This window comes from Rhinatrema bivittatum, chromosome 19 (genome assembly GCF_901001135.1).
Source record: "Rhinatrema bivittatum chromosome 19, aRhiBiv1.1, whole genome shotgun sequence".
Lineage (NCBI taxonomy): Eukaryota > Metazoa > Chordata > Amphibia > Gymnophiona > Rhinatrematidae > Rhinatrema > Rhinatrema bivittatum.
The window spans coordinates 43,327,123-43,352,801 of NC_042633.1; the positions used below are offsets into that span (position 1 = coordinate 43,327,123).

Sequence of the window (25,679 nt, forward strand, 5' to 3'; positions counted from 1 at the left end):
AAAGCCTGGGGAGGGGGATGGCCGTAAAGCGCCGCTCATGCCTGGGCCAGAACCCGCGCTTCCCTCCAGCCTTCCCCCATTGCTCCTTCCGTGCTAAGCGGCTTTTCCCCGGCAGGGCGGACGCTGCCCGCTCTCGAGCGCACGGCCAAGCTCTCGGTCACCGACCGGAAGCTACAGCTCCGCCATGGTTTGAGGGCGAGAACAGGCAGGGTGGGAGCCTATCACAGGAGAGATTTCTGCTGCAGCCCGCCCCCTTCCTGCTCCTGCGAATGCACGCAGGGGGAGGAGGCGGGGCACAGCACAGCCCGGTCCCGGCCCGTTCCTTCGCAGCGAGCAGGAGATTCAGAGACCCCCAGAGACGGATCCAGGCCCGGGGGAGAAGGTAGGGAGAAGGCGCGGGCAGAGGGGACGTGGAGGCAGGGACCGGGTCCCAGGGATCTCAACCCTCTGTCCGGTCAGGAGCTGCAAAGAGCCCTACACAGAGAGATCGCGGCCCCAGGGGAGAAGGTGGGGGGAGGAAGGCACCGGGGGACGTGTGCGATGCTGCTGTGTGGGGATCGCTCCCTTATGCAGAGCCCTTCAGCAGCTCATAAAGACTCTGAGGAGCTCTGCTTTCCTATGGGAATCTAACGTTTTGCTGTTTAATGCGGCGATCGAGGAGGCTCCTGCACAGGTCAAGCAGTTCATGTCTTCAGGTTCTTAAGGCTGCGAGACGCTCGGTCCGTCCGAATGGAAGAAGATCGGCCGGTCCAGTATTGTCGCGCGCCTGCAGCCGTCCGGGTGAGATGCACAGGGGATGGAGCAGGTCAGGGCGATACAGGAGAAACGGGCTGGATCCTTTACAGATATAGGGAAGCCCTAGGAGAAGGGGAAATCCGAGCATTCTCCGGGGCGGGGGGATATTGTTCTGTACTTTGTAATCTGATGATGACTAAATTATGATGGATAGAGGCGGTGGCACTTGCTGTTTCCTGACAAAAATTAAGTTTATTGTAATAAAATCACATCGAAGTGTGTTTAAAATCAAACAAAAGCTGAACGTGAACCGATGGACTTGTGGTTTATAAGTGGCTCCCTCTGAGCACTGAGCTACCCGTGGATCCTGGGAGGCTGTAGTGCTCCGGGTAAAGATATCTTTTAGGAGGTGGGTGGGGAGGCGTTTTTATTCCCTGAAAAGGTCAAATATAAGTTCCGGAAAGAGCTTAGTGTGAAAGCCTCGCTGATCCAAGGGTTGGGAGCCGGGTTAGTAACAGTGAGTCTGGTGGGTTCGAACCCCCACCAGCTCAGTAAGAATCATGGATGACCAGAAAGGGCTAGTTTTGGTGAAATTTGGGCCATTTTGCCTGGTAAAGAAAGTAGTAAAAGCACCTCTTTCCCTACACTGGCCCCCACCTAGCTTCAGGCTAAGCTGGACTCGAACCCGCGTCCTCCTATATTCGAGGCGAATTCCTGCAACAGAACCATCGGACAGAGCTGCGCGAGCCACCAGTCAGCCGTTTACAGACTGTAGTGCTCCTGGTAAAGATATCTTTTAAGAGGTGGGGTGGGGAGGGCGTTTTTACTTCCTGAAAGGTCAAATATAAGTTCCGGAAAGAGCTTAGTGTGAAAGCCTCGCTGACCCAAGGGTTTGGGAGCCGGGTTAGTAACGTTGAGACTGTGGGTTCGAAGCCCCACCACGCTCAGTAAGATTCATGGATGGTAACATCCTCTCCGCGACAGAGGATGTTACTGATCACAAGGACCAGAAAGGGGTAGTTTTGGTGAAAATTGGGCCATTTTTGCCTGGTAGAAAAGTAGTAAAAGCCCCCGCTGCTTGGTGGCTCTTTCTTGTTATTAATTAAGGCTCTTTCTCATTAGAGGGTATTCACCGGAATATGCTTGGAACACAGGTCTAAACTGACCCCCCTCCTCTCCATCCACCTGCACCACTCACCTACACTGGTCCCCCACCTAGCTGCTGAGCCACCAGTCAGCCGGTTACAGACTGTAACCCGGGTTTTTACCCCTTATTCTTCACCTAGCACAGGACTCCAGCCTAAGGACCAGCCCTTCACAGCCGGCTTCTGCACTCTCCAGGCAGCCGGGGACAGAGGCTCCGGGGTTTTACCCCTCTTTCCACGACTCTTGTATTACACCCTCCAGTGATTAACAGATCCTCGCCCGCACTCACAAGAATGAAATGTTCTCTCTTAAAATAAAAGAAATCTTTCTAACGCACACAGTGCGCGGTGAAACCTCCTCCCCTATCCAAACAAACATTAAACGTGGACAGATTATGGGTTTCTAGCAGGGGCTGTTAGACCCGGGCTGCGGGGCAGCTTCTGAGCCATCACAGACCGTCCAGCACTGCCCTGGGAAAGGAAGCCCCCAGGACAGATTTAGCCTTCCCCGTGTGCGATATTTAGCGCTCACCCTCTCTCTTTCTTACTCACATCGCATCCCTCGGTCATTCATTCATTTGTTTATTTAACCGATATCTGGTTCCATGCGAACCCCTCTGTCACAATCAGACCGTGAACACGGAGCACTGAGAGCAGGCTGGCGGGAAGAGCCGCTTAAACCCCGGGGACCTTTGCACGGTTTGCAGGACTTGCAAACTTAAAGCCTGGGGAGGGGGAGACCGTAAAGCGCCGCTCATGCCTGGGCCAGAACCCGCGCTTCCCCCCAGCCTTAGCCCCCATTGCTCCTTACGTGCTAAGCGGCTTTTCCCGGCAGGGCGGCCGCTGCCCGCTCTCGGAGCGCACGGCCGAGCTCTCGGTCACCGACCGGAAGCTACAGCTCCGCCATGGTTGTGAGGGCGAGACAGGCAGGGTCGGAGCCTATCACAGGAGAGAGCTCTGCTGCAGCCCCGCCCCTTCCTGCTGCTGCGAATGGACGGCAGGGGGAGGAGGCGGGGCACAGCCCGGTCCCAGCCGTTCCTTCGCAGCGAGCAGGAGCTTCAGAGAGCCCCAGAGACGGATCCAGGCCCAGGGGAGAAGGTAGGGAGAGGCGCGGGCAGAGGGGACGTGGAGGGAGGGACCGGGGCCAGGATCTCACCCTCTGTCCGGTCAGGAGCTGCAAAGAGCCCTACAGAGAGAGATCGCGGCCCAGGGGAGAAGGTGCGGGGAGGAAGGCCACCGGGGGACGTGTGCGATGCTGCTGTGTGGGATCGCTCCCTTATGCAGAGCCCTTCAGCAGCTCATAAAGACTCTGAGGAGCTCTGCTTTCCTATGGGAATCTAACGTTTTGCTGTTTAATGCGGCGATCGAGGAGGCTCCTGCACAGGTCAAGCAGTTCATGTCTCAGGTTCTTAAGGCTGCGAGATGCTCGGTTCCGTCCGAATGGAAGAAGATCGCCGCTCCGGCAATGTCGCGGGCCTGCAGCCGTCCGGATGAGATGCACAGGGGATGGAGCAGGTCAGGGCGATACGGAGAAACGGGCTGGATCCTTTACAGTTATAGGGAAGCCCTAGGAGACGTGGAAATCCGAGTATTGTCCGGGGCGGGGGAATAACAGAAGGGCTGGGGATATTGCTCTGTACTGTGTATTGGCTGATGACTGAATTATGATGGAGAGAGGTGTTGTGCACTTGCTGTTTTCCTGATAACTAACTTTATTGTAATAAAATCACATCGAAGTGTGTTTAAATCAAACAAAAGCTGAACGTGAACCGGGGGACTTGTGGTTTATAAGTGGCTCCCTCTGAGACCTGAGCCTCTCGTGGATCCTGTAGTGCTCCGGGTAAAGATATCTTTTAGGTGTTTTTACTCCCTGAAAAGGTCAAATATAAGTTCCGAAAAGAGCTTAGTGTGAAAGCCTCGCTGGCCCAAGGGTTGGGTGCCGGGTTAGTAACAGTGAGGCTGTGGGTTCGAAGCCTCACCAGCTCAGTAACACCGTGGATTGAAAGATCCTCTCCGAGACGGAGAAACTCAGGAAGACCTCGACGGAGATACCCAGTAAGACGGTGGATTGAAACATCCTCTCCGGGACGAAGATACTCAGGAAGACCGTGGATTGTAACATCCTCGCGGGACGGAGATACGCAGTAAGAGCGTGGATTGCAACAGAGTAATCACAAGGACTAGAAAGGGGTATTTTTGGTGAAATTTGGGCCATTTTTCCTAGAAGAAAGTAGTAAAAGCTCTTTCTCATTCACCTCTGTCCCTCTTTCCTCGGTTTTTCTGGGTATCTCCGTCCCGGAGAGGATCTTACAATCCACGGTCTTCCTCAGTTTCTCCGTCCCGGAGAGGATCTTACAATCCACGGTCTTCCTGAGTTTCTCCGTCCCCGGAGAGGATGCTGCAATCCACGGTGTTACTGAGCTGGTGAGGCTTCGAACCCACAGCCTCACTGTTACTAACCCGGCACCCAACCCTTGGGCCAACGAGGCTTTCACACTAAGCTCGTTTCGGAACTTATATTTGACCTTTTCAGGGAGTAAAAACACCTAAAAGATATCTTTACCCGGAGCACTACAGGATCCACGAGAGGCTCAGGTCTCAAGGGAGCCACTTATAAACCACAAGTCCCGCGGTTCACATCCATCTTCTCTTTCATTTATACACACTTCGATGTGATTTTTATTACAATAAAGTTAGTTATCAGGAAAACAGCAAGTGCCCAACACCTCTATCCATCATAATTCAGACAGAGGATGTTACTGATCACAAGGACCAGCAAGGGGTAGTTTTGCTGAAATTTGGGCCATTTGCCTGGTAGAAAGTAGTAAAAGCCCCAGCTTATGGGTTTCTAGCAGGGGCTGTTAGACCCGGGCTGCGGGGCAGCTTCTGAGCCATCACAGACCGTCCAGCACTGCCCTGGGAAAGGAAGCCCCCAGGACAGATTTAGCCTTCCCCGTGTGCGATATTTACCGCTCACCCTCTCTTCACACACACATCGCATCCCTCGGTCATTCAATTCATTTGTTTATTAACCGATTTCTGGTTCCATGCGAACTCCTCTGTCACAATCAGACCGTGAACACGGAGCAGTGAGAGCAGGCTGGCGGGAAGAGCACGCTTAAACCCCGGGGACCTTTGCACGGTTTGCAAGGACTTGCAAGCTTAAAGCCTGGGGAGGGGGAGGCCGTAAAGCGGCCGCTCATGCCTGGGCCAGAACCCGCGCTTCCCCTCAGCCTTAGCCCCCATTGCTTTCTTCCGTGCTAAGCGGCTTTTCCCGGCAGGGCGGGCCGCTGCCCGCTCTCGGAGCGCACGGCCGAGCTCTCGGTCACCGACCGGAGAGCTACAGCTCCGCCATGGTTGTGAGGGCGAGACAGGCAGGGTCGGAGCCTAATCACAGGAGAGCTCTGCTGCAGCCCCGCCCCTTCCTGCTGCTGCGAATGGACGGCAGGGGGAGGAGGCGGGGCACAGCACAGCCCGGTCCCGGCCGTTCCTTCGCAGCGAGCAGGAGCTTCAGAGAGCCCCAGAGAGACGGATCCAGGCCCGGGGAGAAGGTGGGGAGAGGCGCGGGCAGAGGGGAGGTGGAGGGAGGGACCGGGTCCCAGGATCTCACCCTCTGTCCGGTCAGGAGCTGCAAAGAGCCCTACAGAGAGAGATCGCGGCCCAGGGGAGAAGGTGCAGGGGAGGAAGGCACCGGGGGACGTGTGCGATGCTGCTGTGTGGGGATCGCTCCCTTATGCAGAGCCCTTCAGCAGCTCATAAAGACTCTGAGGAGCTCTGCTTTCCTATGGGAATCTAACTTTTTGCTGTTTAATGCGGCGATCGAGGAGGCTCCTGCACAGGTCAAGCAGTTCATGTCTCAGGTTCTGAAGGCTGCGAGATGCTCGGTTCCGTCCGAATGGAAGAAGATCGCCGCTCCGGCAATGTCGCGGGCCTGCAGCCGTCCGGATGAGATGCACAGGGGATGGAGCAGGTCAGGGCGATACGGAGAAACGGGCTGGATCCTTTACAGTTATAGGGAAGCCCTAGGAGAAGGGGAAATCCGAGCATTCTCCGGGGCGGGGGAATAACAGAAGGGCTGGGGATATTGTTCTGTACTTTGTATTGGCTGTTGATTGGTGCTGATTGAATTACGATGGATACAGGCGTTGTGCACTTGCTGTTTTCCTGATTAAAAAAAAAAATTATTGTAATAAAAATCACATCGAAGTGTATAAAACAGAGGCTGAATGTGAACTGTGAGACCTGTGGTTTATAAGTGGTGCCCTCTGAGCTCTGAGCCACCGGTGGATGTCGGGAGGGTGTGGTGCTCTTGGTAAAGATATCTTTTAGGACGTGGTTGGGGGCGGCGTTGCTGTTCCTTGAAAAGGTCAAATATAAGTTCCGAAAAGTGCTTGGTGTGAAAGCCTCGCTGACCCAAGTGTTGGGAGCCGGGTTAGTAACAGTGAGGCTGTGGGTTCGAAGTCCCATCAGCTCAGTAGTATAACATCATCTCTGCGACAGAGGGTGTTACTGATCACAAGGACCAGAAAGGGCTAGTTTTGGTGAAATTTGGGCCATTTTTGCCTGGTAGAAAGTAGTAAAAGCCCCATCCACCCGCACCACTTCTCTACACTGGCCCCCACCTAGCTTCTGGCTAAGCTGGACTCGAACCGTTACAGGGATTCGAGCGAATCCCTGTAAGAGCCATCGGACAGAGCTGCTGAGCCACCAGTCAGCCGGTTACAGACTGCAGTGCTCCTGGTAAAGATATCTTTTAAGAGGTGGGTGGGGAGGCGTTTTTATTCCCTGAAAAGGTCAAATATACGTTCCGAAAAGAGCTTAGTGTGAAAGCCTCGCTGACCCAAGGGTTGGGAGCCGGGTTAGTAACGTTGAGGTTGTGGGTTCGAAACCCCACCAGCTCAGTAAGACCGTGGATTGTAACATCCTCTCCGCGACAGAGGATGTTACTGATCACAAGGACCAGAAAGGGGTAGTTTTGCTGAAATTTGGGCCATTTTGCCTGATAGAAAGTAGTAAAAGCCCCCGCTGCTGGTGGCTCTTTCTTGTTATTAATTAAGGCTCTTTCTCATTAGAGGTATTCACCGGAATATGCTCGGATCACAGGTCTAACTGACCCCCCTCCTCTCCATCCACCCGCACCACTCACCTACACTGGCCCCCACCTAGCTGCTGAGCCACCAGTCAGCCGGTTACAGACTGTAACCCGGGTTTTTACCCCTTATTCTTCTCCTAGCACAGGACTCCAGCCTAAGGACCAGCCCTTCACAGCCGGCTCTGCACTCTCCAGGCAGCCGGGGACAGAGGCTCCGGGGTTTTACCCCTCTTTCCACGACTCTTGTATTACACCCTCCAGTGATTAACAGATCCTCGCCCGCACTCACAAGAATGAAATGTTCTCTCTTAAAATAAAAGAATCTTTCTAACGCACACAGTGCGCGGTGAAACCTCCTCCCCTATGCAAACAAACATTAAACGTGCAGAGAGTATGGATTTCTAGCAGGGGCTGTTAGACCCGGGCTGCGGGGGAGCTTCTGAGCCATCTCTCACCGGCACAGACCGTCCAGCACTGCCCTGGGAAAGGAAGCCCCCAGGACAGATTTAGCCTTCCCCGTGTGCGATATTTAGCGCTCACCCTCTCTCTTTCTTACTCACATCGCATCCCTCGGTCATTCATTCATTTGTTTATTTAACCGATTTCTGGTTCCATGCGAACACCTCTGTCACAATCAGACCGTGAACACGGAGCAGTGAGAGCAGGCTGGCGGGAAGAGCCGCTTAAACCCCGGGGACCTTTGCACGGTTTGCAAGCTTAAAGCCTGGGGAGGGGGAGGCCGTAAAGCGCCGCTCATGTCTGGGCCAGAACCCGCGCTTCCCCCCAGCCTTAGCCCCCATTGCTCCTTCCGTGCTAAGCGGCTTTTCCCGGCAGGGCGGACGCTGCCCGCTCTCGGAGGGCACGGCCGAGCTCTCGGTCACCGACCGGAAGCTACAGCTCCGCCATGGTTGTGAGGGCGAGACAGGCAGGGTGGGAGCCTATCACAGGGGAGCCCTGCTGCAGCCCCGCCCCTTCCTGCTGCTGCGAATGGACGGCAGGGGGAGGAGGCGGGGCACAGCACAGCCCGGTCCCAGCCGTTCCTTCGCAGCGAGCAGGAGCTTCAGAGACCCCCAGAGACGGATCCAGGCCCAGGGGAGAAGGTAGGGAGAGGCGCGGGCAGAGGGGACGTGGAGGGAGGGACCGGGGCCCAGGATCTCACCCTCTGTCCGGTCAGGAGCTGCAAAGAGCCCTACACAGAGAGAGAGATCGCGGCCCAGGGGAGAAGGTGCGGGGAGGAAGGCACCGGGGGACGTGTGCGATGCTGCTGTGTGGGGATCGCTCCCTTATGCAGAGCCCTTCAGCAGCTCATAAAGACTCTGAGGAGCTCTGCTTTCCTCTGGGAATCTAACTTTTTGCTGTTTAATGCGGCGATCGAGGAGGCTCCTGCACAGGTCAAGCAGTTCATGTCTCAGGTTCTTAAGGCTGCGAGATGCTCGGTTCCGGCCGAATGGAAGAAGATCGCCGGTCCAGTATTGTCGCGGGCCTGCAGCCGTCCGGATGAGATGCACAGGGGACGGTGCAGGTCAGGGCAAAGCGGAGAAACGGGCTGGATCCTTTACAACTATAGGGAAGCCCTAGGAGAAGGGGAAATCCGAGCATTCTCCGGGGCGGGGGAATAACAGAAGGGCTGGGGATATTGTTCTGTGCTGTTGATTGGTGCTGATTGAATTACGATGGATACAGGCGTTGTGCACTTGCTGTTTTCCTGATAAAAAATAAAGTTTATTGTAATAAAATCACATCGAAGTGTGTTTAAATCAAACAAAAGCTGAACGTGAACCGGGGGACTTGTAGTTTATAAGTGGCTCCCTCTGAGCACTGAGCCACCCGTGGATCCTGGGAGGCTGTAGTGCTCCGGGTAAAGATATCTTTTAGGAGCTGGTTGGGGAGGCGTTTTTACTCCCTGAAAAGGTCAAATATAAGTTCCGAAAAGAGCTTAGTGTGAAAGCCTCGCTGATCCAAGGGTTGGGAGCTGGGTTAGTAACAGTGAGGTTGTGGGTTCGAAGCCCCACCAGCTCAGTAACACCGTGGATTGTAACATCCTCTCCGGGACAGAGGATGTTACTGATCACAAGGACCAGAAAGGGGTAGTTTTGCTGAAATTTGGGCCATTTTGCCTGGTAGAAAGTAGTAAAACCCCCAGTCTGCTGGTGGCTCTTTCTTGTTATTAATTAAGGCTCTTTCTCATTAGAGGTATTCACCGGAATATGCTTGGAACACAGGTCTAACTGACCCCCCTCCTCTCCATCCACCCGCACCACTCACCTACACTGGCCCCCACCTAGCTGCTGAGCCACCAGTCAGCCGGTTACAGACTGTAACCCGGGTTTTTACCCCTTATTCTTCTCCTAGCACAGGACTCCAGCCTAAGGACCAGCCCTTCACAGCCGGTCCTCCCCTATGCACAGAAACATTAAAAGTGAATAGATTACGGGTTTCTAGCAGGGGCTGTTAGACCCGGGCTGCGGGGGAGCTTCTGAGCCATCTCTCACCGGCACAGACCGTCCAGCACTGCCCTGGGAAAGGAAGCCCCCAGGACAGATTTAGCCTTCCCCGTGTGCGATATTTACCGCTCACCCTCTCTCACACACATCGCATCCCTCGGTCATTCATTCGTTCATTTAACCGATATCTGGTTCCATGCAAACCCCTCAGTCACAATCAGACCGTGAACACGGAGCAGTGAGAGCAGGCTGGCGGGAAGAGCCGCTTAAACCCCGGGGACCTTTGCACGGTTTGCAGGACTTGCAAGCTTAAAGCCTGGGAAGGGGGAGACCGTAAAGGGCCGCTCATTCCTGGGCCAGAACCCGCGCTTCCCCCCAGCCTTACCCCCATTGCTCCTTCCGGGCTAAGCGGCTTTTCTCGGCAGGGCGGACGCTGCCCGCTCTCGGAGCGCAGGGCCGGGCTCTCGGTCACCGACCGGAAGCTACAGTTCCGCCATTGTTGTGAGGGCGAGACAGGCAGGGTGGGAGCCTATCACAGGAGAGAGCTCTGCTGCAGCCCCGCCCCTTCCTGCTGCTGGGAATGGACGGCAGGGGGAGGAGGCGGGGCACAGCACAGCCCGGTCCCGGCCGTTCCTTCGCAGCGAGCAGGAGCTTCAGAGAGCCCCAGAGACGGATCCAGGCCCGGGGGAGAAGGTGGGGAGAGGCGCGGGGAGGAAGGCACCGGGGGACGTGTGCGATGCTGCTGTGTGGGGATCGCTCCCTTATGCAGAGCCATCGGGCTGGATCCTTTACAACTATAGGGAAGCCCTAGGAGAAGGGGAAATCCGAGCATTCTCCGGGGCTGGGGATATTGCTCTGTACTGTGTATTGGCTGATGACTGAATTATGATGGAGAGAGGTGTTGGGCACTTGCTGTTTTCCTGATAACTAAATTTATTGTAATAAAAATCACATCGAAGTGCGTTTAAATAAAACAGAGGTTGAATGTGAACCGCGGGACTTGTGGTTTATAAGTGGTTCCCTCTGAGCTCTGAGTCACCCGTGGATCCTGGGAGGCTGTAGTGCTCCGGGTAAAGATATCTTTTAGGAGGTGGGTGGGGAGGCGTTTTTACTCCTTGAAAAGGTCAAATATAAGTTCCGAAAAGAGCTTAGTTTGAAAGCTTCGCTGACCCAAGGGTTGGGAGCCGGGTTAGTAATATTGAGGTTGTTGGTTCGAAACCTCAGTAGCACAAGGACTAGAAAGGCGGTGAAATTTGGGCTTTTTTGCCTGGTAGGTAGCGGTTCTTGTTATTATTTAATCAAGGGTCTTTCTCATTAGAGGTATTCACCGGAGGATGCTTGGAACACAGGTCTAACTGACCCCCTCCTCCCCATCCACCCGCACAACTTCCCTACACTGGCCCCCACCTAGCTTCTGGCTAAGCTAGACTCGAACCTCCTATATATACAGATGTTCCCGGGGTTTTACCCTTTATTCTTCTCCTAGCACAGGACTCCAGCCTAAGGCAGGCAGAATTCTAGGTATGTTCTAATTATTTTATTAAAATAGTTAGAGCATTTGCCTTCAGTCTAGAACACTCTAGAACATACCTAGAACACACCTAGAACTCAAAAAATCAGCTACGAAACGTGCAAGGTAAAAAAATTGGACCGTACCTAGAACACACCTAGAACTCTGCCTGCCTCATAATTGGGGGTGAATGTCTTGAGAGATCTAGGATGAGTCTCTCCCCGGCTGCCTGGAGAGTGCAGAGCCTGCTGTGAAGGGCTGGTCCTTAGGCTGGTGTCCTGTGCTAGGAGAAGAATAAGGGGTAAAAACCCGGCAGTGCTTGTACCCAGGTGACTGGTGGCTCAGCAGCTCTATCCGACTGCTCCGTTACAGGGATTTGCTCGAATATAGGAGGGCGCGGGTTCGAGTCTAGCTTAGCCAGAAGCTAGGTGGGTGCCAGTGTAGGTGAGTGGTGCATATTCCAGGTGAATACCTCTAATGAGAAAGAGCTTTGATTAAATAATTCAAGGTTCTAATTATTTTATTTACATGACAGTTTCCTTCTGCTCTTTTGGTTTTCCCACTCAGTCCCATGGCTTAGATTTGGCATTATAAGCCATCAGACTCATTCTCGATCTGTCAAGGCATTCACCCCCAAATGTAAGGAGGCAGGCAGAGTTCTAGGTATGTTCTAATTTTTGCCTTGCAAGTTTCAGAGGGTTTTTTGAATTCTAGGTGTGTTCTAGGTATGTTCTAGAGTGTTCTAAACTGAAGGAAAAAGTTCTAATTATTGTATTTACATGCCAGTTTCCTTCTGCACTTTTGGGCTTCCCACTCAGTCCCATGGCTTAGATTTGGCATTATAAGCCATCAGACTCATTCTAGGTCTGTCAAGGCATTCACTCCCCAAATATAAGAAGTCAGGCAGAGTTCTAGGTATGTTCTAGGTAAGTTCTAATTTTTGCCATGCAAATTTCAGAGGTTTTTTGAATTCTAGGTGTGTTCTAGGTACATTCTAGTGTTCTAGACTGAAGGCAACGGTTCTAATTACTTTATTTACATGCTAGTTTCCTTCTGCTCTTTTGGTCTGACCACTCAGTCAGTCCCATGGCTTAGATTTGGCATTATAAGCCTTCAGACTCATTCTAGATCTGTCAAAGCATTCACCCCCAAATGTAAGGAGGCAGGCAGAGTTGTAGGTACATTCTAATTATTGCCTTGCAAGTTTCAGAGTTTCTTGGAATTCTAGGTGTGTTCTAGGTACGTTCTAGAGTGTTCTAGACTGAAGTTAAAGGTTCTAATTATTTTATTTACATGCTAGTTTCCTTCTGCTCTTTTGGGCTTCCCACTCATTCAGTCCCATGGCTTAGCTTTGGCATTATAAGCCTTCAATAGGAACTAGATAGGGGTTTCCCCCACTAGTTTATATCCCCTTCAAACTCATCATTGTAGCAACGGTCTTCATTAGAGAGTATGAGGGGACATATACTCACTCTAAAAGCTTCTTTCAGAAACATGCATTCATGCAGAGGTGACTGGTCAGGTCTGGCGCACTGCCTCCCATGTATGCAAATCTATCTCATGCATATTCATTATGGATATCCTGAAAACCAGGCCCGGCTGTGGTTCTTTAGGTCCCATAAGTACAGGGTAAGTTCACCAGTCCTCAACTCCATTACTAGGAGTCACCACGTCTTCCTGAGTAGGACCTCCCTCACCCCCCTTGTGTACCAGAGCCCTGAATGTCATTCCTTCCTGCTGGGGCACTCCTTGAAACAGCGGCTGCTTTCCATACTGCGTGGTTGTTAATGACACAGAGAGCCACGTGGAATCCAAATGCCCCCATTGGTCTGATGAGCATCTGCGACTATGAAAACATCCAAATTCAGCTAGAGCGGTGTGGTGCCAGCAGGATCAGGGCACCTGATCCAGCAGGGTGGTGCACTAAGTGCCAGGGAGCTGCTGCTTCGCTGTCAAAGAATGAGCCCTCGGGCTGGAGCAGGCAAGCCTTAGATACAGATATGAGTAACACTTGTCATTCACTAGGTGGTTTTCCTACCAGTTTTATTTTTTCTAAAACCTCAGCGGTGCAAATTGGATTTTAGCTTATTTATAATCATCCTTTGTTTTGTCTGCCTGTGATGTTCTTTATTTTAACATGTTTGTTTTACTGGCATTGTAACCACTTTATTTACTGTTGAAAGGCAGGGTCTAAAATAAACAAAAATTCTTTTAGCGCAGTGGAAATAGAGCTCCCATATTTTTGGAAGAGAACTCCCTCCTTCCAAAACCTTCGGAGTACATACCACCACCTCTGCAGAGCCCACTGGTACCATGCAGCCGGCTGCAATTCTGTAAAAACAGTACCAGCCCCTCTGCTACACCCTGGCGCACTGACCGGGAGCTCTGGCCCATCTTTTTCCAGGTCGCCTCAAAAGAACCCGCCAGCATTATGGACCGTGCTAGAGCAGGGGGTACGCAACCCAGTCCTGCGGCCACAACCTGCCAGGCCAGGTTTTCAGGACACCCGCGCAATGAATATGCAGGAGTTAGATTTGCATGTGCTGCCTCCACTGGGATGCAGATCTACCCTCCTGCACATTCATACTGGGCATCCTGAAAACCCGACCTGACTGGGGCCATCCAGAGAACTGGGTTGGACCCTCTGCTATAAATGAACTGCTTCACGGAGCAGCTGGCTCTGGAATAGGCGGCACGGGGAGGGGGGGGGGGGGTGGAAGGAGGCGCGGATCTGCTGTAGATTTGATTCTGAATGGAACACAGGACCTTCTGCAAGGGGTTGCAGGGCTCCAGCTGATAATGCTTTCCAACTCCACACGCTCACTGCAGAAAGGACAAGAAGTAAGATCAGGCCTCCCACCATTGCATGGGCAGAGTAAAGGCTACAAAATTCAGCCCTTCCCATGGAACTGGCCTGCTACACCAGAGCAGGGAGCCTGGGTCCCTCGCCACAGGGAAATGCAGTGGGGGTACGGGCAGTAGTAGGACCATGCAGCCTCCGTCTCCCCCTCACTTAACCCTTTTTACTATGGAAATAAGATGGCAGCAGCAGCCTCGCCCAGGCACCTGATTTGCAGTTTTTATTTATTTTAATTAGATTCTGCTTTTCAGCGCATCAAAAACAGATTACAATGTAGGTGCTGTTGGTACTTCCCCTGTGCCCGGCAGGCTCACAATCTAAGGTTGCACCCGACAGCAAGGGCAGTGAAGTCACTCGGCGCGGAGCTCACCAGGAAACGGCAGGAGGACTTGGAACGCTGCTTCATCTGCCGGGCTCCAGCTGCGCCTGCTTCAAAGCACAAGTCAGGCCCGCGGCAGCCGAGGAGGGCATAATCCAAGGTAGCGGAAGGGCTGCTGTCCTCCCACAGTCCCGGAGAAACGAATGAGCAAGAGAAGACGAACAAAAGGAGGGAAGGAGAGTGAAGTGAATCAGTGAGCATGCAGGGGCAGGAATGTCTTTATTTTAAAATATTCATAGCCCACGCTTTCTCCAGATCACGGAACTTCCAGAAGTGCAATGAAAAGTAAAACGGTAAAAACAAATAAAAACTCCACACACACCCCCCCCCCCCCCCCCCCCCCCCCCATGGCTGATGATTCTTGTAAAGCCAGCCCCCATCTTACAGCAGCAGGGCCAGGCCCTTAATGAAGAGAGACTTATGCAAAAAAAAACAAAAAACAGAGCAGAATTGGAAAACGTACAGAGAAGGGTTAAGTAAAATGATAAAGGAGGCTGGAACGGCTCCCTCCAGAGGAAAGGGCCAAATAAATCAGGGCTCTTCCCCTGCGCCAAGAGATGACAGAAGGGACACGAGAGCGGCTTACAAAATCACCAGCGACGTCGAAAAGCAAATAGGAAACAATTATTTACTCTTAAGAATACCAGGACCTGGGGACCTGTCCTGAAATGTAATCAGTGGCAAGTTTAATTAGATTGTATTACATTTGGCAAGTTAAATTACCACCTTGCCAAGTTTAAATCAAGGTTTGTTTGATTTTAGTCATTTTGTTTTGTTCCTAGAGAACGTGGGGAAGGCCAGCGGCGGAGCGGAGTTTAATCGGCCAGCGGGGCTCAGGCACGGTGCTGCTTCGCCCTGCCATGCAGATAAGTCCCTGGTTCCAGCCCCGGTTCGGCAGAAGCAGCACTCGCAGTCGTCGTCCCGTCCCCCCCCGGGGAGGGAGTCAGTCGTGACAATGACCTAGTGGCCAGATTCAGGGCCTTCGGTTGCAGGCGAGGCTGCAGGGTCCCTGCAGTGGTGCAGATATAAACAGGGGGGAATATCCCCTGGTGCTCGACAGGCTGCTGGCATCCGATCCGATTGATCCGAACATACAGAGAAGCAGGACGAAGCTGCCGAGTCTAGAGTCGGGGCCTAGCGGTCAGGAAGAGAGGTCCTGAAATTACCCTTAGCCCAATATCTGCTCCCCCCCCGGGCAAGGGACTTCCCTAACTAAGGTTACTCGCATGAACCCGCGTGGCCCTTTTCAGACACAGGATGTTGGGCTGGGCGGATCATTCTTACAGAAGGGAGGGAATGTGACATAGAAAAAGAAAGATAGGAAGCTGCAGGAAGGAAGATGCACAAGGAACATGAGAAGATGCTCAGTAAAATCAGCAGGAGAGGTGCCTGGAACAGCAATGCCAAGGGCAGGTGGGGTCTGGCGTGTCTGCCCGCTATGAAACTTTAGGGGGTGGCTAAGAGGGGACAGAGCGGTGCAGCCGCTTCCAGGAAGACGGGGAAGGGCTACAGTCACAGCCTGCAATGGGAGCTCAGGGCTCGCACAGAGCAACGTTCAGAGCCCCGAGGGCAGCCCCGCAGCTCTGTCCTCTTTCCAAGAGGACTTGAGCGGGAGGCGGCTGGAAGTTTAACCCGAGCAGCATCCTGGGTCCTGTTGGCCGTGTGGGTTGGTGGCAGGGCGATGGGGAGGCCTGGGGGTGCTGGTCCCATGGGAATTGTGGGGTTTGGGCACACTGGGGCCCGGATGGCCGGCGGCTGAGATCAGGGCAGCCGGTGTTAGGCGAGGCGATGGGGACTGCACGGGATCGTCTGCCCAGGCTGCCAGAGAGTCAAAGGGGAAGGATCGCAGCTGAGATGAATAAGTAACACGAAGCCATGAACACAATAATGGAAGTTTACAAAGAAAAATAAATAAATAAGGTGCAGGGCTCACCTACATTAAAAAGATTAGGACAGTGGGAAAACTGGATGCACAAGAAAATAACCACCTAAGGAAGGGAACAGAAAGATCAGAACTGCAGGTGCTCCGGAGGGGGTGGAGGTCTATGGGGCATCAAAGCCTTGGCCCCAGGGGTTTCGGAGCTGAATGTGCTTGATAACGTTATCAGCACTTTTACATGTGGGCTCCGCAGGAGGGGGGGGCAAAAGGTTAACTTTGTTTGTCTTTTGAGATGGGACGGTCAGGAGTTATTACATCTTCCTTTCCTCACCCCAGAAGAGACGGGAGGGATGCAGACTAAAACAATTCAAAACATGTGGGCTGCTTCCAGACCCCTGAATCCCACCACCCCCAATACATTGTCTGGGAGTTATAGGCAGAGTCCTGGGCCCAGGGGCCGTGCACCAGCGCTGCTTCCAGACCCCTGAATCCCACCCCTGACTTCCTCTTCCCTATCTACCCCCTCCTTCCCCACCCCCAATACATTGTCTGGGAGTTATAGGCAGAGTCCTGGGCCCAGGGGCCGTGCACCAGCGCTACTTCCAGACCCCTGAATCCCACCACTGACTTCCTCTTCCCTATCTACCCCCCCCCCCCCAATACATTGTCTGGGAATTATAGGTAGAGTCCTGGGCCCAGGGGCCATGCACCAGGGCTGCTTCCAGACCCCTGAATCCCACCACTGACTTCCTCTTCCCTATCTACCCACCCCCAATACATTGTCTGGGAGTTATAGGCAGAGTCCTGGGCCCTGGGGCAATGCACCAGCGCTGCTTCCAGACCCCTGAATCCCACCACTGATTTCCTCTTCCCTATCTACCCCCCTTCTCACCCCCAATACATTGTCTGACAGTTATAGGCAGAGTCCTGGGCCAGGGGCCATGCACCAGGGCTGATTCCAGATCCCTGAATCCCACCCCCCAATACATTGTCTGGGAGTTAGAGGCAGAGTCCTGGGCCAGGGGCCATGCACCAGCGCTGCTTCCAGACCCCTGAATCCCACCACTGACTTCCTCTTCCCTATCTACCCCCCTTCTCACCCCCAATACATTGTCTGACAGTTATAGGCAGAGTCCTGGGCCAGGGGCCATGCACCAGGGCTGATTCCAGATCCCTGAATCCCACCCCCCAATACATTGTCTGGGAGTTAGAGGCAGAGTCCTGGGCCAGGGGCCATGCACCAGGGCTGATTCCAGATCCCTGAATCCCACCCCCCAATACATTGTCTGGGAGTTAGAGGCAAAGTCCTGGGCCAGGGGCCATGCACCAACGCTGCTTCCAGACCCCTGAATCCCACCACTGACTTCCTCTTCCCTATCTACCCCCCTTCTCACCCCCAATACATTGACAGTTATTGGCAGAGTCCTGGGCCAGGGGCCATGCACCAGGGCTGATTCCAGACCCCTGAATCCCCCCAATACATTGTCTGACAGTTATTGGCAGAGTCCTGGGCCAGGGGCCATGCACCAGGGCTGATTCCAGACCCCTGAATCCCCCCAATACATTGTCTGACAGTTATAGGCAGAGTCCTGGGTGCGCCTGCTATGGACAGGCTTCATCGCAGCAGCAGCAGCCAATCACTGTCCCATGATTCAGAGCACAAGTCCCGCCCAACAAGCCCCAAAAAACGCGACTGGCAGGAAAAATAGCCCAATTAAAAGCAACACGCGAATCGGGAAAAAAAAACTCCGCGAATGACTACAAAAAGAAGCCCGATCTCGCGGTAAATAAGCGAGGCTGGCAACACTTACCGGCCAGGGCTGTGCGACCCCAGAGCGCAGGACCAGGAAAACATCCCCACGTGCGGCGCGGCATGGATAAAACTGCGCATGCGCCGCCGTCTTCAGCTCTCTCTCTTTCCCGGCATCTCTGCGCGCGCCGCAGCAGGAAGGGGGCGGAACGTCCGCGCGGGTCGCCGGTTGATGACGTGCGCAGCAGGAAGCGGAGGTGAGGAGGCTCTGGCAGGCCTTTAACTGCGGTTGTTTATGCGTCTGAGCACGGAAAGGAGCGTTCCGATCGGTTACCACAGCAGAGAGCAGGGCACCTGCACTCACTGCCCCACTGCTGCTCACCTTTCCCCCCCCCCCCCCAAAAAAAAACAACAAGGGCGACACTGCGCCTGCTACTCCCTCCCCACTGCAGCTACACTACAGCAGCTGGTCCTCCCCTGCAGTCACTGCACCGCTCCTGCTACTCCCTCCCCACTGCAACTACACTACTGCAGCTGCTGCTGGTACTCCCCTGCAGTCACTGCACCGCTCCTGCTACTCCCTCCCCACTGCAACTACACTACTGCAGCTGCTGCTGGTACTCCCCTGCAGTCACTGCACCGCTCCTGCTACTCCCTCCCCACTGCAACTACACTACTGCAGCTGCTGCTGGTACTCCCCTGCAGTCACTGCACCGCTCCTGCTACTCCCTCCCCACTGCAACTACACTACTGCAGCTGCTGCTGGTACTCCCCTGCAGTCACTGCACCGCTCCTGCTACTCCCTCCCCACTGCAACTACACTACTGCAGCTGCTGCTGGTACTCCCCTGCAGTCACTGCACCGCTCCTGCTACTCCCTCCCCACTGCAACTACACTACTGCAGCTGCTGCTGCTCCCCTGCAGTCACTGCACCGCTCCTGCTACTCCCTCCCCACTGCAACTACACTACTGCAGCTGCTGCTGGTACTCCCCTGCAGTCACTGCACCGCTCCTGCTACTCCCTCCCCACTGCAACTACACTACTGCAGCTGCTGCTGGTACTCCCCTGCAGTCACTGCACCGCTCCTGCTACTCCCTCCCCACTGCAACTACACTACTGCAGCTGCTGCTGCTCCCCTGCAGTCACTGCACCGCTCCTGCTACTCCCTCCCCACTGCAACTACACTACTGCAGCTGCTGCTGGTCCTCCCCTGCAGTCATTGCACTGGATTCCTAAACTCTCAGCGGAGAGCAGTGTACCTGCAATAACTGCAGTGCTGGTACTTTGCTTGGTTGTGCTTGGCTCTGCATAATGTGCAGGAGTTTAGGTGACAGCTGAAGGCAAAGAAGCATCAGTCATCCCTAGAGTATTTTCTCCCTGTCAGGTCCCTCTTCTCAAGGTAATTCTGAAGATCACCCTGCCCTTTCTGATCTGAAAGCTTACCCGTATGTTTGTTTGTTTTGTGTTTTATAGACTAAATACATTCAAACTGTTTGAAGACAGAATATCAGAATGGTAAGGAAATGTCAGTGGTGGGAGTTCATACATAGGTTTGTAGAGCTCTTTCATCCTTTAATACTGTCTATAAATCTGGGTATCATGACTAAGGCAGAGTTGTGCAACCCTCATCATCAAAGGCTGTAAGCAAGTCTTTTTTTTTTTTTCGGGTAACCAAGCTATACAAATGTACTTGGTTTGCACATATGCCTGATGAATATTGTACAATACTGTGGACAGCCTGAAAACCAAGCTCATTTGCAGTCCTCAAGAGCCAGGGCTGTCTACAGCTGAACTAAGGGGGCATGGTTCGTACATTGCTCCCTTTTCTGCTTAGTTAGGATTGTATGTTCTTTTGAAAAGTTAACATAAGTGTATCTCATGTGAAGTTGCAGGGACACAAGCTTCAAAAGTCCTGAACCATTCTGTGTAATAGATTGTATGTGTGAGCACCACAAATGAGTTTATGTATTTCTGGCCCGTGGCTCTAGCATCTAGTGCCTTCTGTGGGTGTTGTCATTGGTAGAGGTTTAATGAACTTATTTTTCTAGTATAACTTAAAACACATTCTTTGCTGGGAGAATCCATCTCGTTCCCGTTAGCTGGAGCAGTGATGTCCTAGACTGGATTTCAGTTCACAGTGTGCAGACTTCACATTGTAGAAGGGCCATCCCTCTATCCTCAGAGAACTGCTCAGTTTGTGCACAGATGAGTAGAGTTGGATTCTCAGTTTGTCCAACAAGTCTACCCTACTGAACAGGAAAACTTCTGCACTTCTTGTCCCTGGCCCTCACCTCCCCACGTAGGCCTGCTCCTGCCTCCACACCCTAACCCTTTATCTGTGCTTCCATTCCCTTAGGGATGAGCCTTGCATAGAAGGAAACTTACAACCCATCAAGTCCAGGATAGTGTTTGGAATTCGATCTCATATTTCTTGTATGCCATCAGAATCTGAATTTAAAGCAGTTCTGGGGTTTTTTTGTTGTTTTTTTTACTGGAAATAGATGGCATGCTTTCAGCTTTGGAGACTCACTGTATAAGGCTTTGGGGGAGGCGGGGGCATAAGAGGTAATCACAGCAGTCCAGAGACATCTGTTGCCTTTGTCAAGATGTCACATGTCTGAATTATTTAATTCTAGGGTGAAAGAAAAGGCGTCAATAAATATTATCCTCCGGATTTTGACCCAGCGAAGGTAAGAATGTGATGTGCTGATAGTACTGTAATTCTGCCACAGAGGCACGGTCCTGTCAGAGCCCAGGATCACACAGTCTTTCCATGCTTGAACCCTTTGCTCGAGAAGATAGTAACCACACTGTAGAGCAGAGCTCTGATTATGCCAGCCTTATAAAAATGTTTGTACCTCGGCATCCTTGTGTTACACTGGCCTCTCTGTCCTATTCCTGCTTTGGGTTGTCACGTGGATGCAGCCTCTCACCAGTTTTATCTTTCCTTTCCCACAGCATGGCTCCATCAATGGCTACCGGAAGAGCCACCCTCTGCGGGAGAGAGCGCGCAAGCTCTCGCAGGGAATTCTCATCATCAGGTGAGCTGGCACACCCCCAAGTCATGTGGCTACCACAGGAGCACTCGGGGAGAAGAGAAACGAAAGGAGGTTTTTTTCGCCCGTGGGAAGAGAGCGAGAGAAGCCGAGTCCACTCCCTGGGCTGCTGCTGCCGCACAGTTTGAGATTTATCACGAGGAACGAGCTAGCGCAATACAAGCCTGGCTGCCCTGCTTGTAATGTTATCCCTGATTAGGAAGCTAGTCTCGCGCCGCATGTAATTGCAAGCGTGTCTCATCTCTACCCGTTCATCTCTCCTAGGTTTGAGATGCCCTATAACATCTGGTGTGATGGCTGCAAGAATCACATCGGCATGGGTAGGTGGCTGTGTCCAGCCTCCTCGGGCCTCCAGTTCAGTAAAGTAATTTCAAGCACACCTGTCTGATATATAGTGCTTCTAAGTGCTGTGCTCGTGGGATATGACCCCCTTCAGCTGATGTTGGACAGGAAATACAGGACCGGCAGAATTCATGTTGTGTGGGGTCTTGACAGGGATACGGAGAGCGAAGAGCATTTAGGCAAGGCCTGCGGTGAAAGGCTACGCCTCTCTCTTATCAGCTCATGTTTTTCAGGTGTCAGATACAATGCAGAGAAGAAGAAAGTTGGAAATTATTACACGACCCCTATCTACAGGTGAGCCCACATCGGGGGACCAGCAAGGGCAATGTTTTTTTGGTAACTGGAAGCTTGTACAGTTTCCCCCTCTTTAGATGTTTTTTCCATGCTGTGTAATATGCACAGAAGGATGCAGTCTCCTCAAACCTTTGTAATTACCAGGAATATTATTTCGTGGGAGGCTTCAGTCTGTCAGCCCCTTCTTTTCCTCTGCTGTAAATCCGAAACGTCTGCCTCACCTCCCTGTCTTCCCCTCTTGCCCGGCTGTGGGGACAGGTTTCGTATGAAATGTCATCTGTGCGATAACTACATCGAGATACAAACGGACCCTGCCAGCTGCGACTACGCGATAGTGAGCGGAGCGCAGCGGAAAGAGGAGCGCTGGGACATGAAGGACAACCAGCAGATCCTAACCACAGGCGAGTGTTCTCCCCCCCGCCACCACGGGGGTATGGGAGCAGCGGTGGTGGGCCCTGTGACTCCCTCCGTGCTCCTTCCTGCCGCCGCTGGGGCGAGCCGCGCTGGAAACAAATGCCATTCTCGTGCTTTCCCTAGAACACGAAGAAAAAAAGAAGCTGGAGACGGACGCCATGTTCCGGCTGGAGCACGGCAGCGAGGACCAGCAGAAACTGAAGAGAGCCATCCCCACGCTCTCCAGCATCCAGGAAGCCCAGAGCGCCTGGAAGGACGACTTTGCGCTTAACAGCATGCTGAGAAGGAAGTTCAGGGTAAAGCGTCCTCGTGTCCCTGGTCACAGTTACCAGTGCCGCGGCTCTAAAAAAAAAAAAAAAACCAGACGGCGCTCTGCCGACCGTCCTTCTAACGAATTTGATCCATTTCCTTCATTTTAGGAAGAAAAGAAAATCCTGAAGGAGGAAGAGGAGCGAGACCAAGCTCTGCTGAGCAAGGCTTCTGTCAGCGTGCCCCTGGTGAAAGAATGCGAGGAGGACCGGCGCCTGGCGGCCCTGCTGACGTACCGCAGCCTGGACTGTATGTATCTTACGGGTGCTAGAAGCAGGGATGCGCGCTGGACTGTGCGTATCTTACGGGTGCTAGAAGCGGGGACGCAGCCTGGACTGTGCGTATCTTACGGGTGCTAGAAGCGGGGACGCACGCTGGACTGTACGTATCTTACGGGTGCCAGAAGCGGGGACGCACGCTGGACTGTGCGTATCTTACGGGTGCCAGAAGCGGGGACGTGCGCTGGACTGTACGTATCTTACGGGTGCTAGAAGCGGGGATGCGCGCTGGACTGTGCGTATCTTACGGGTGCTAGAAGCGGGGATGCGCGCTGGACTGTGCGTATCTTACGGGTGCTAGAAGCGGGGATGCGCGCTGGACTGTGCGTATCTTACGGGTGCTAGAAGCGGGGATGCAGCCTGGACTGTGCGTATCTTACGGGTGCTAGAAGCGGGGACGCGCGCTGGACTGTACGTATCTTACGGGTGCTAGAAGCGGGGACGCGCGCTGGACTGTACGTATCTTACGGGTGCCAGAAGCGGGGACGCGCGCTGGACTGTACGTATCTTACGGGTGCCAGAAGCGGGGACGCAGCCTGGACTGTATGTATCTTACGGGTGCTAGAAGCAGGGATGCGCGCTGGACTGTATGTATCTTACGGGTGCTAGAAGCGGGGACGCAGCCTGGACTGTATGTATCTTACGGGTGCTAGAAGCAGGGATGCGCGCTGGACTGTGCGTATCTTACGGGTGCTAGAAGCGGGGACGCAGCCTGGACTGTGCGTATCTTACGGGTGCTAGAAGCGGGGATGCACGCTGGACTGTACGTATCTTACGGGTGCCAGAAGCGGGGACGCACGCTGGACTGTACGTATCTTACAGGTGCCAGAAGCGGGGACGTGCGCTGGACTGTACGTATCTTACGGGTGCTAGAAGCGGGGATGCGCGCTGGACTGTGCGTATCTTACGGGTGCTAGAAGCGGGGATGCGCGCTGGACTGTGCGTATCTTACGGGTGCTAGAAGCGGGGATGCAGCCTGGACTGTGCGTATCTTACGGGTGCTAGAAGCGGGGACGCGCGCTGGACTGTACGTATCTTACGGGTGCCAGAAGCGGGGACGCGCGCTGGACTGTGCGTATCTTACGGGTGCCAGAAGCGGGGACGCGCGCTGGACTGTGCGTATCTTACGGGTGCCAGAAGCGGGGATGCGCGCTGGACTGTACGTATCTTACGGGTGCTAGAAGCAGAGACGCGCGCTGGACTGTACGTATCTTACGGGTGCTAGAAGCAGGGATGCGCGCTTCTGTACCTGCTAACAGGGGCCATGGGAAGCCTTAGTGAGAGTGCTGGTACCTACAGACAAAGGTGGTAGCAACAAACCAGCACTTGTAATACTGCACTGTGTATTGTAAGACTAACGCCTTTTTCAGCCACCCCCCTCCTCACAAACATCTTCCTGTATTTGCTCTTCTTCCAGCATATGAAGATAAACAAAAGCTGAAGCGCAGCGAGATCTCAAATCGCTCCTGGTTCCCAGCCACCAGCAGGAGCGATGCCCTTAAGAAGTTGGACCTTGGCCTGAAGGCGATGCCCAAGCCCCCTCCCAGCTCCAGTTCTTCGGCCAGCCAGCTGGGGATTATCCGACGGCGAGCGAGGGACCAGGGCACCTCCACATGTCTGGAACAAGCTACTCGTTTAGTCCACCCTGGCAGCCCGGGACTGTGGGCGGGTCCCGTGCCTGAAAGCCTGGGCGCGGATGATGCACCTGGCAGAGAGGAGCCAGCTCCTCTCGAGGGCTTTCCTTCCTCGCTGGTAGCAGATTACATGGACTCCAGCTCCGACTCTGAAGCCTCCTGAGCCCCTCCGTGTACGGTTGGGGGGGGGAAGGAATGCAGTCGGGTGCCAGCTGCAGAGAGGGAGGACAGTGGGTGACGGCACCAGTCCCTTATCTTCTATGACTATTTAACGGCGCGTCTTCCTTAAACCTGTGCATATTGTACATAAGAAACCCGAGGGCTGCTGGCTGTGCTGCTCCTCTGCCTTTAACGAGTAAATAAATAAGTACAATTAAAGTAAAAGCTGCAGTTTGTTTTGATAGTGAAGTCAGGGGTTGGAAGGAGGAGGGGGCAGGGCCCAGGGTGCTTCCTGTCACCTGTATGATTATATACATTTAAAGGACATTAGACACATTCCTACTCCCATAGCAACCTAAACCTTAACTAGGAACTCAATAAAACTAAGATGAAGGCAGCAGTCCAGCAGCAAGAGGGGGGCTTCCCAGTCTTTTGCATCGAGTGTCACATGTATGATTTTTTTACCCACCCGTGAAACGTTGTACATGTGCATGCGATGCAAAGAGCTCCTGGCTCTCAGAGAACGAGTCCGATCTCTGGAGGCTAGAGTGGCAGACCTGGAGGAGCTGAGGCAGACAGAGAGGTTTATAGATGAGACCTTCAGGGACATAGTAGCCAAGTCCCAACTTCAGACTGGCAGCCCTGGTGCTGCCTTGGAGGAAGAAGGTCTCATGACTGGAGAGCATCAACCGGGTGCAGCAGGAAAGGATCCTGTAGCAAGGACCTGCTCTCCAGGTGATGCATTGTCAAAGGGGAAAGCCGACAGTCACTCAGCAGCGCATGGTTCGGAGAGAGGCATCTTCAAAGGATACTAATGATGCATTAGAATTAGGGCATCCCGACAGTGAGGTTCCAATAATTAGAAAAACTCTAACTAAAAACTCACCTGAGCTAAAAAATTCAAACTTATCCCTATCAATTAAAAAGCAGAATGAAAATACAAACTTTGAAATGTCTGTATGCTAATGCCAACAGTCTAAGAAGTAAGATGGGAGAATTAGAATGTATAGCAGTGAATGATGACATAGACTTAATTGGCATCTCAGAGACATGGTGGAAAGAGGATAACCAATGGGACAGTGCTATACCAGGGTACAAATTATATCACAATGACAGAGAGGAGCACGCGGGAGGAGGTGTGGCGCTTTATGTCCGGGATGGCATAGAGTCCAACAGGATAAACATCCTGCATGAGACTAAATACAAAATTGAATCTTTATGGGTAGAAATCCCTTGTGTGTCAGGGAAGACTATAGTGATAGGAGTATACTACCGTCCACCTGGTCAAGATGGTGAGACGGACAGTGAAATGCTAAAAGAAATTAGAGAAGCTAACCAAATTGGTAGTGCAGTAATAATGGGAGACTTCAATTACCCCAATATAGACTGGGTAAATGT

General features: G+C 53.1%; 2 protein-coding genes across 4 annotated transcripts in view; one reads left to right on the forward strand and one right to left on the reverse strand.

Annotated features, from left to right (window-relative positions):
- LOC115080754 (WD repeat domain-containing protein 83-like) overlaps positions 1–9,580 on the reverse strand; it is a 44,960-nt gene extending 35,380 nt beyond the window's left edge. The window contains exon 1 of the mRNA XM_029585146.1: positions 9,564–9,580. Within this exon, the coding sequence (XP_029441006.1) occupies positions 9,564–9,565 (2 nt within the window). The 5' untranslated portion in view covers positions 9,566–9,580. The remainder of the gene's footprint in view (positions 1–9,563) is intronic.
- On the forward strand, positions 342–24,700 carry CCDC130 (coiled-coil domain containing 130). 3 transcript variants are annotated; one of them, XM_029585127.1, is made up of 11 exons: positions 7,649–8,072; positions 14,948–15,318; positions 19,269–19,310; positions 20,432–20,485; positions 20,754–20,836; positions 21,116–21,171; positions 21,427–21,487; positions 21,746–21,888; positions 22,025–22,197; positions 22,321–22,459; positions 23,906–24,700. In XM_029585127.1, exons 3-11 carry the CDS (start codon positions 19,308–19,310, stop codon positions 24,283–24,285), a joined length of 1,092 nt encoding a protein of 363 aa, XP_029440987.1. In that variant the 5' UTR covers positions 7,649–8,072; positions 14,948–15,318; positions 19,269–19,307; the 3' UTR covers positions 24,286–24,700. The 3 variants fall into 3 exon arrangements, with proteins under 3 accessions (XP_029440988.1, XP_029440987.1, XP_029440986.1); XM_029585128.1 differs by lacking the exons at positions 7,649–8,072; positions 14,948–15,318 and adding an exon at positions 342–382; XM_029585126.1 differs by lacking the exons at positions 7,649–8,072; positions 14,948–15,318 and adding an exon at positions 17,813–18,051.
- Positions 24,701–25,679: the final 979 nt, after the last annotated feature.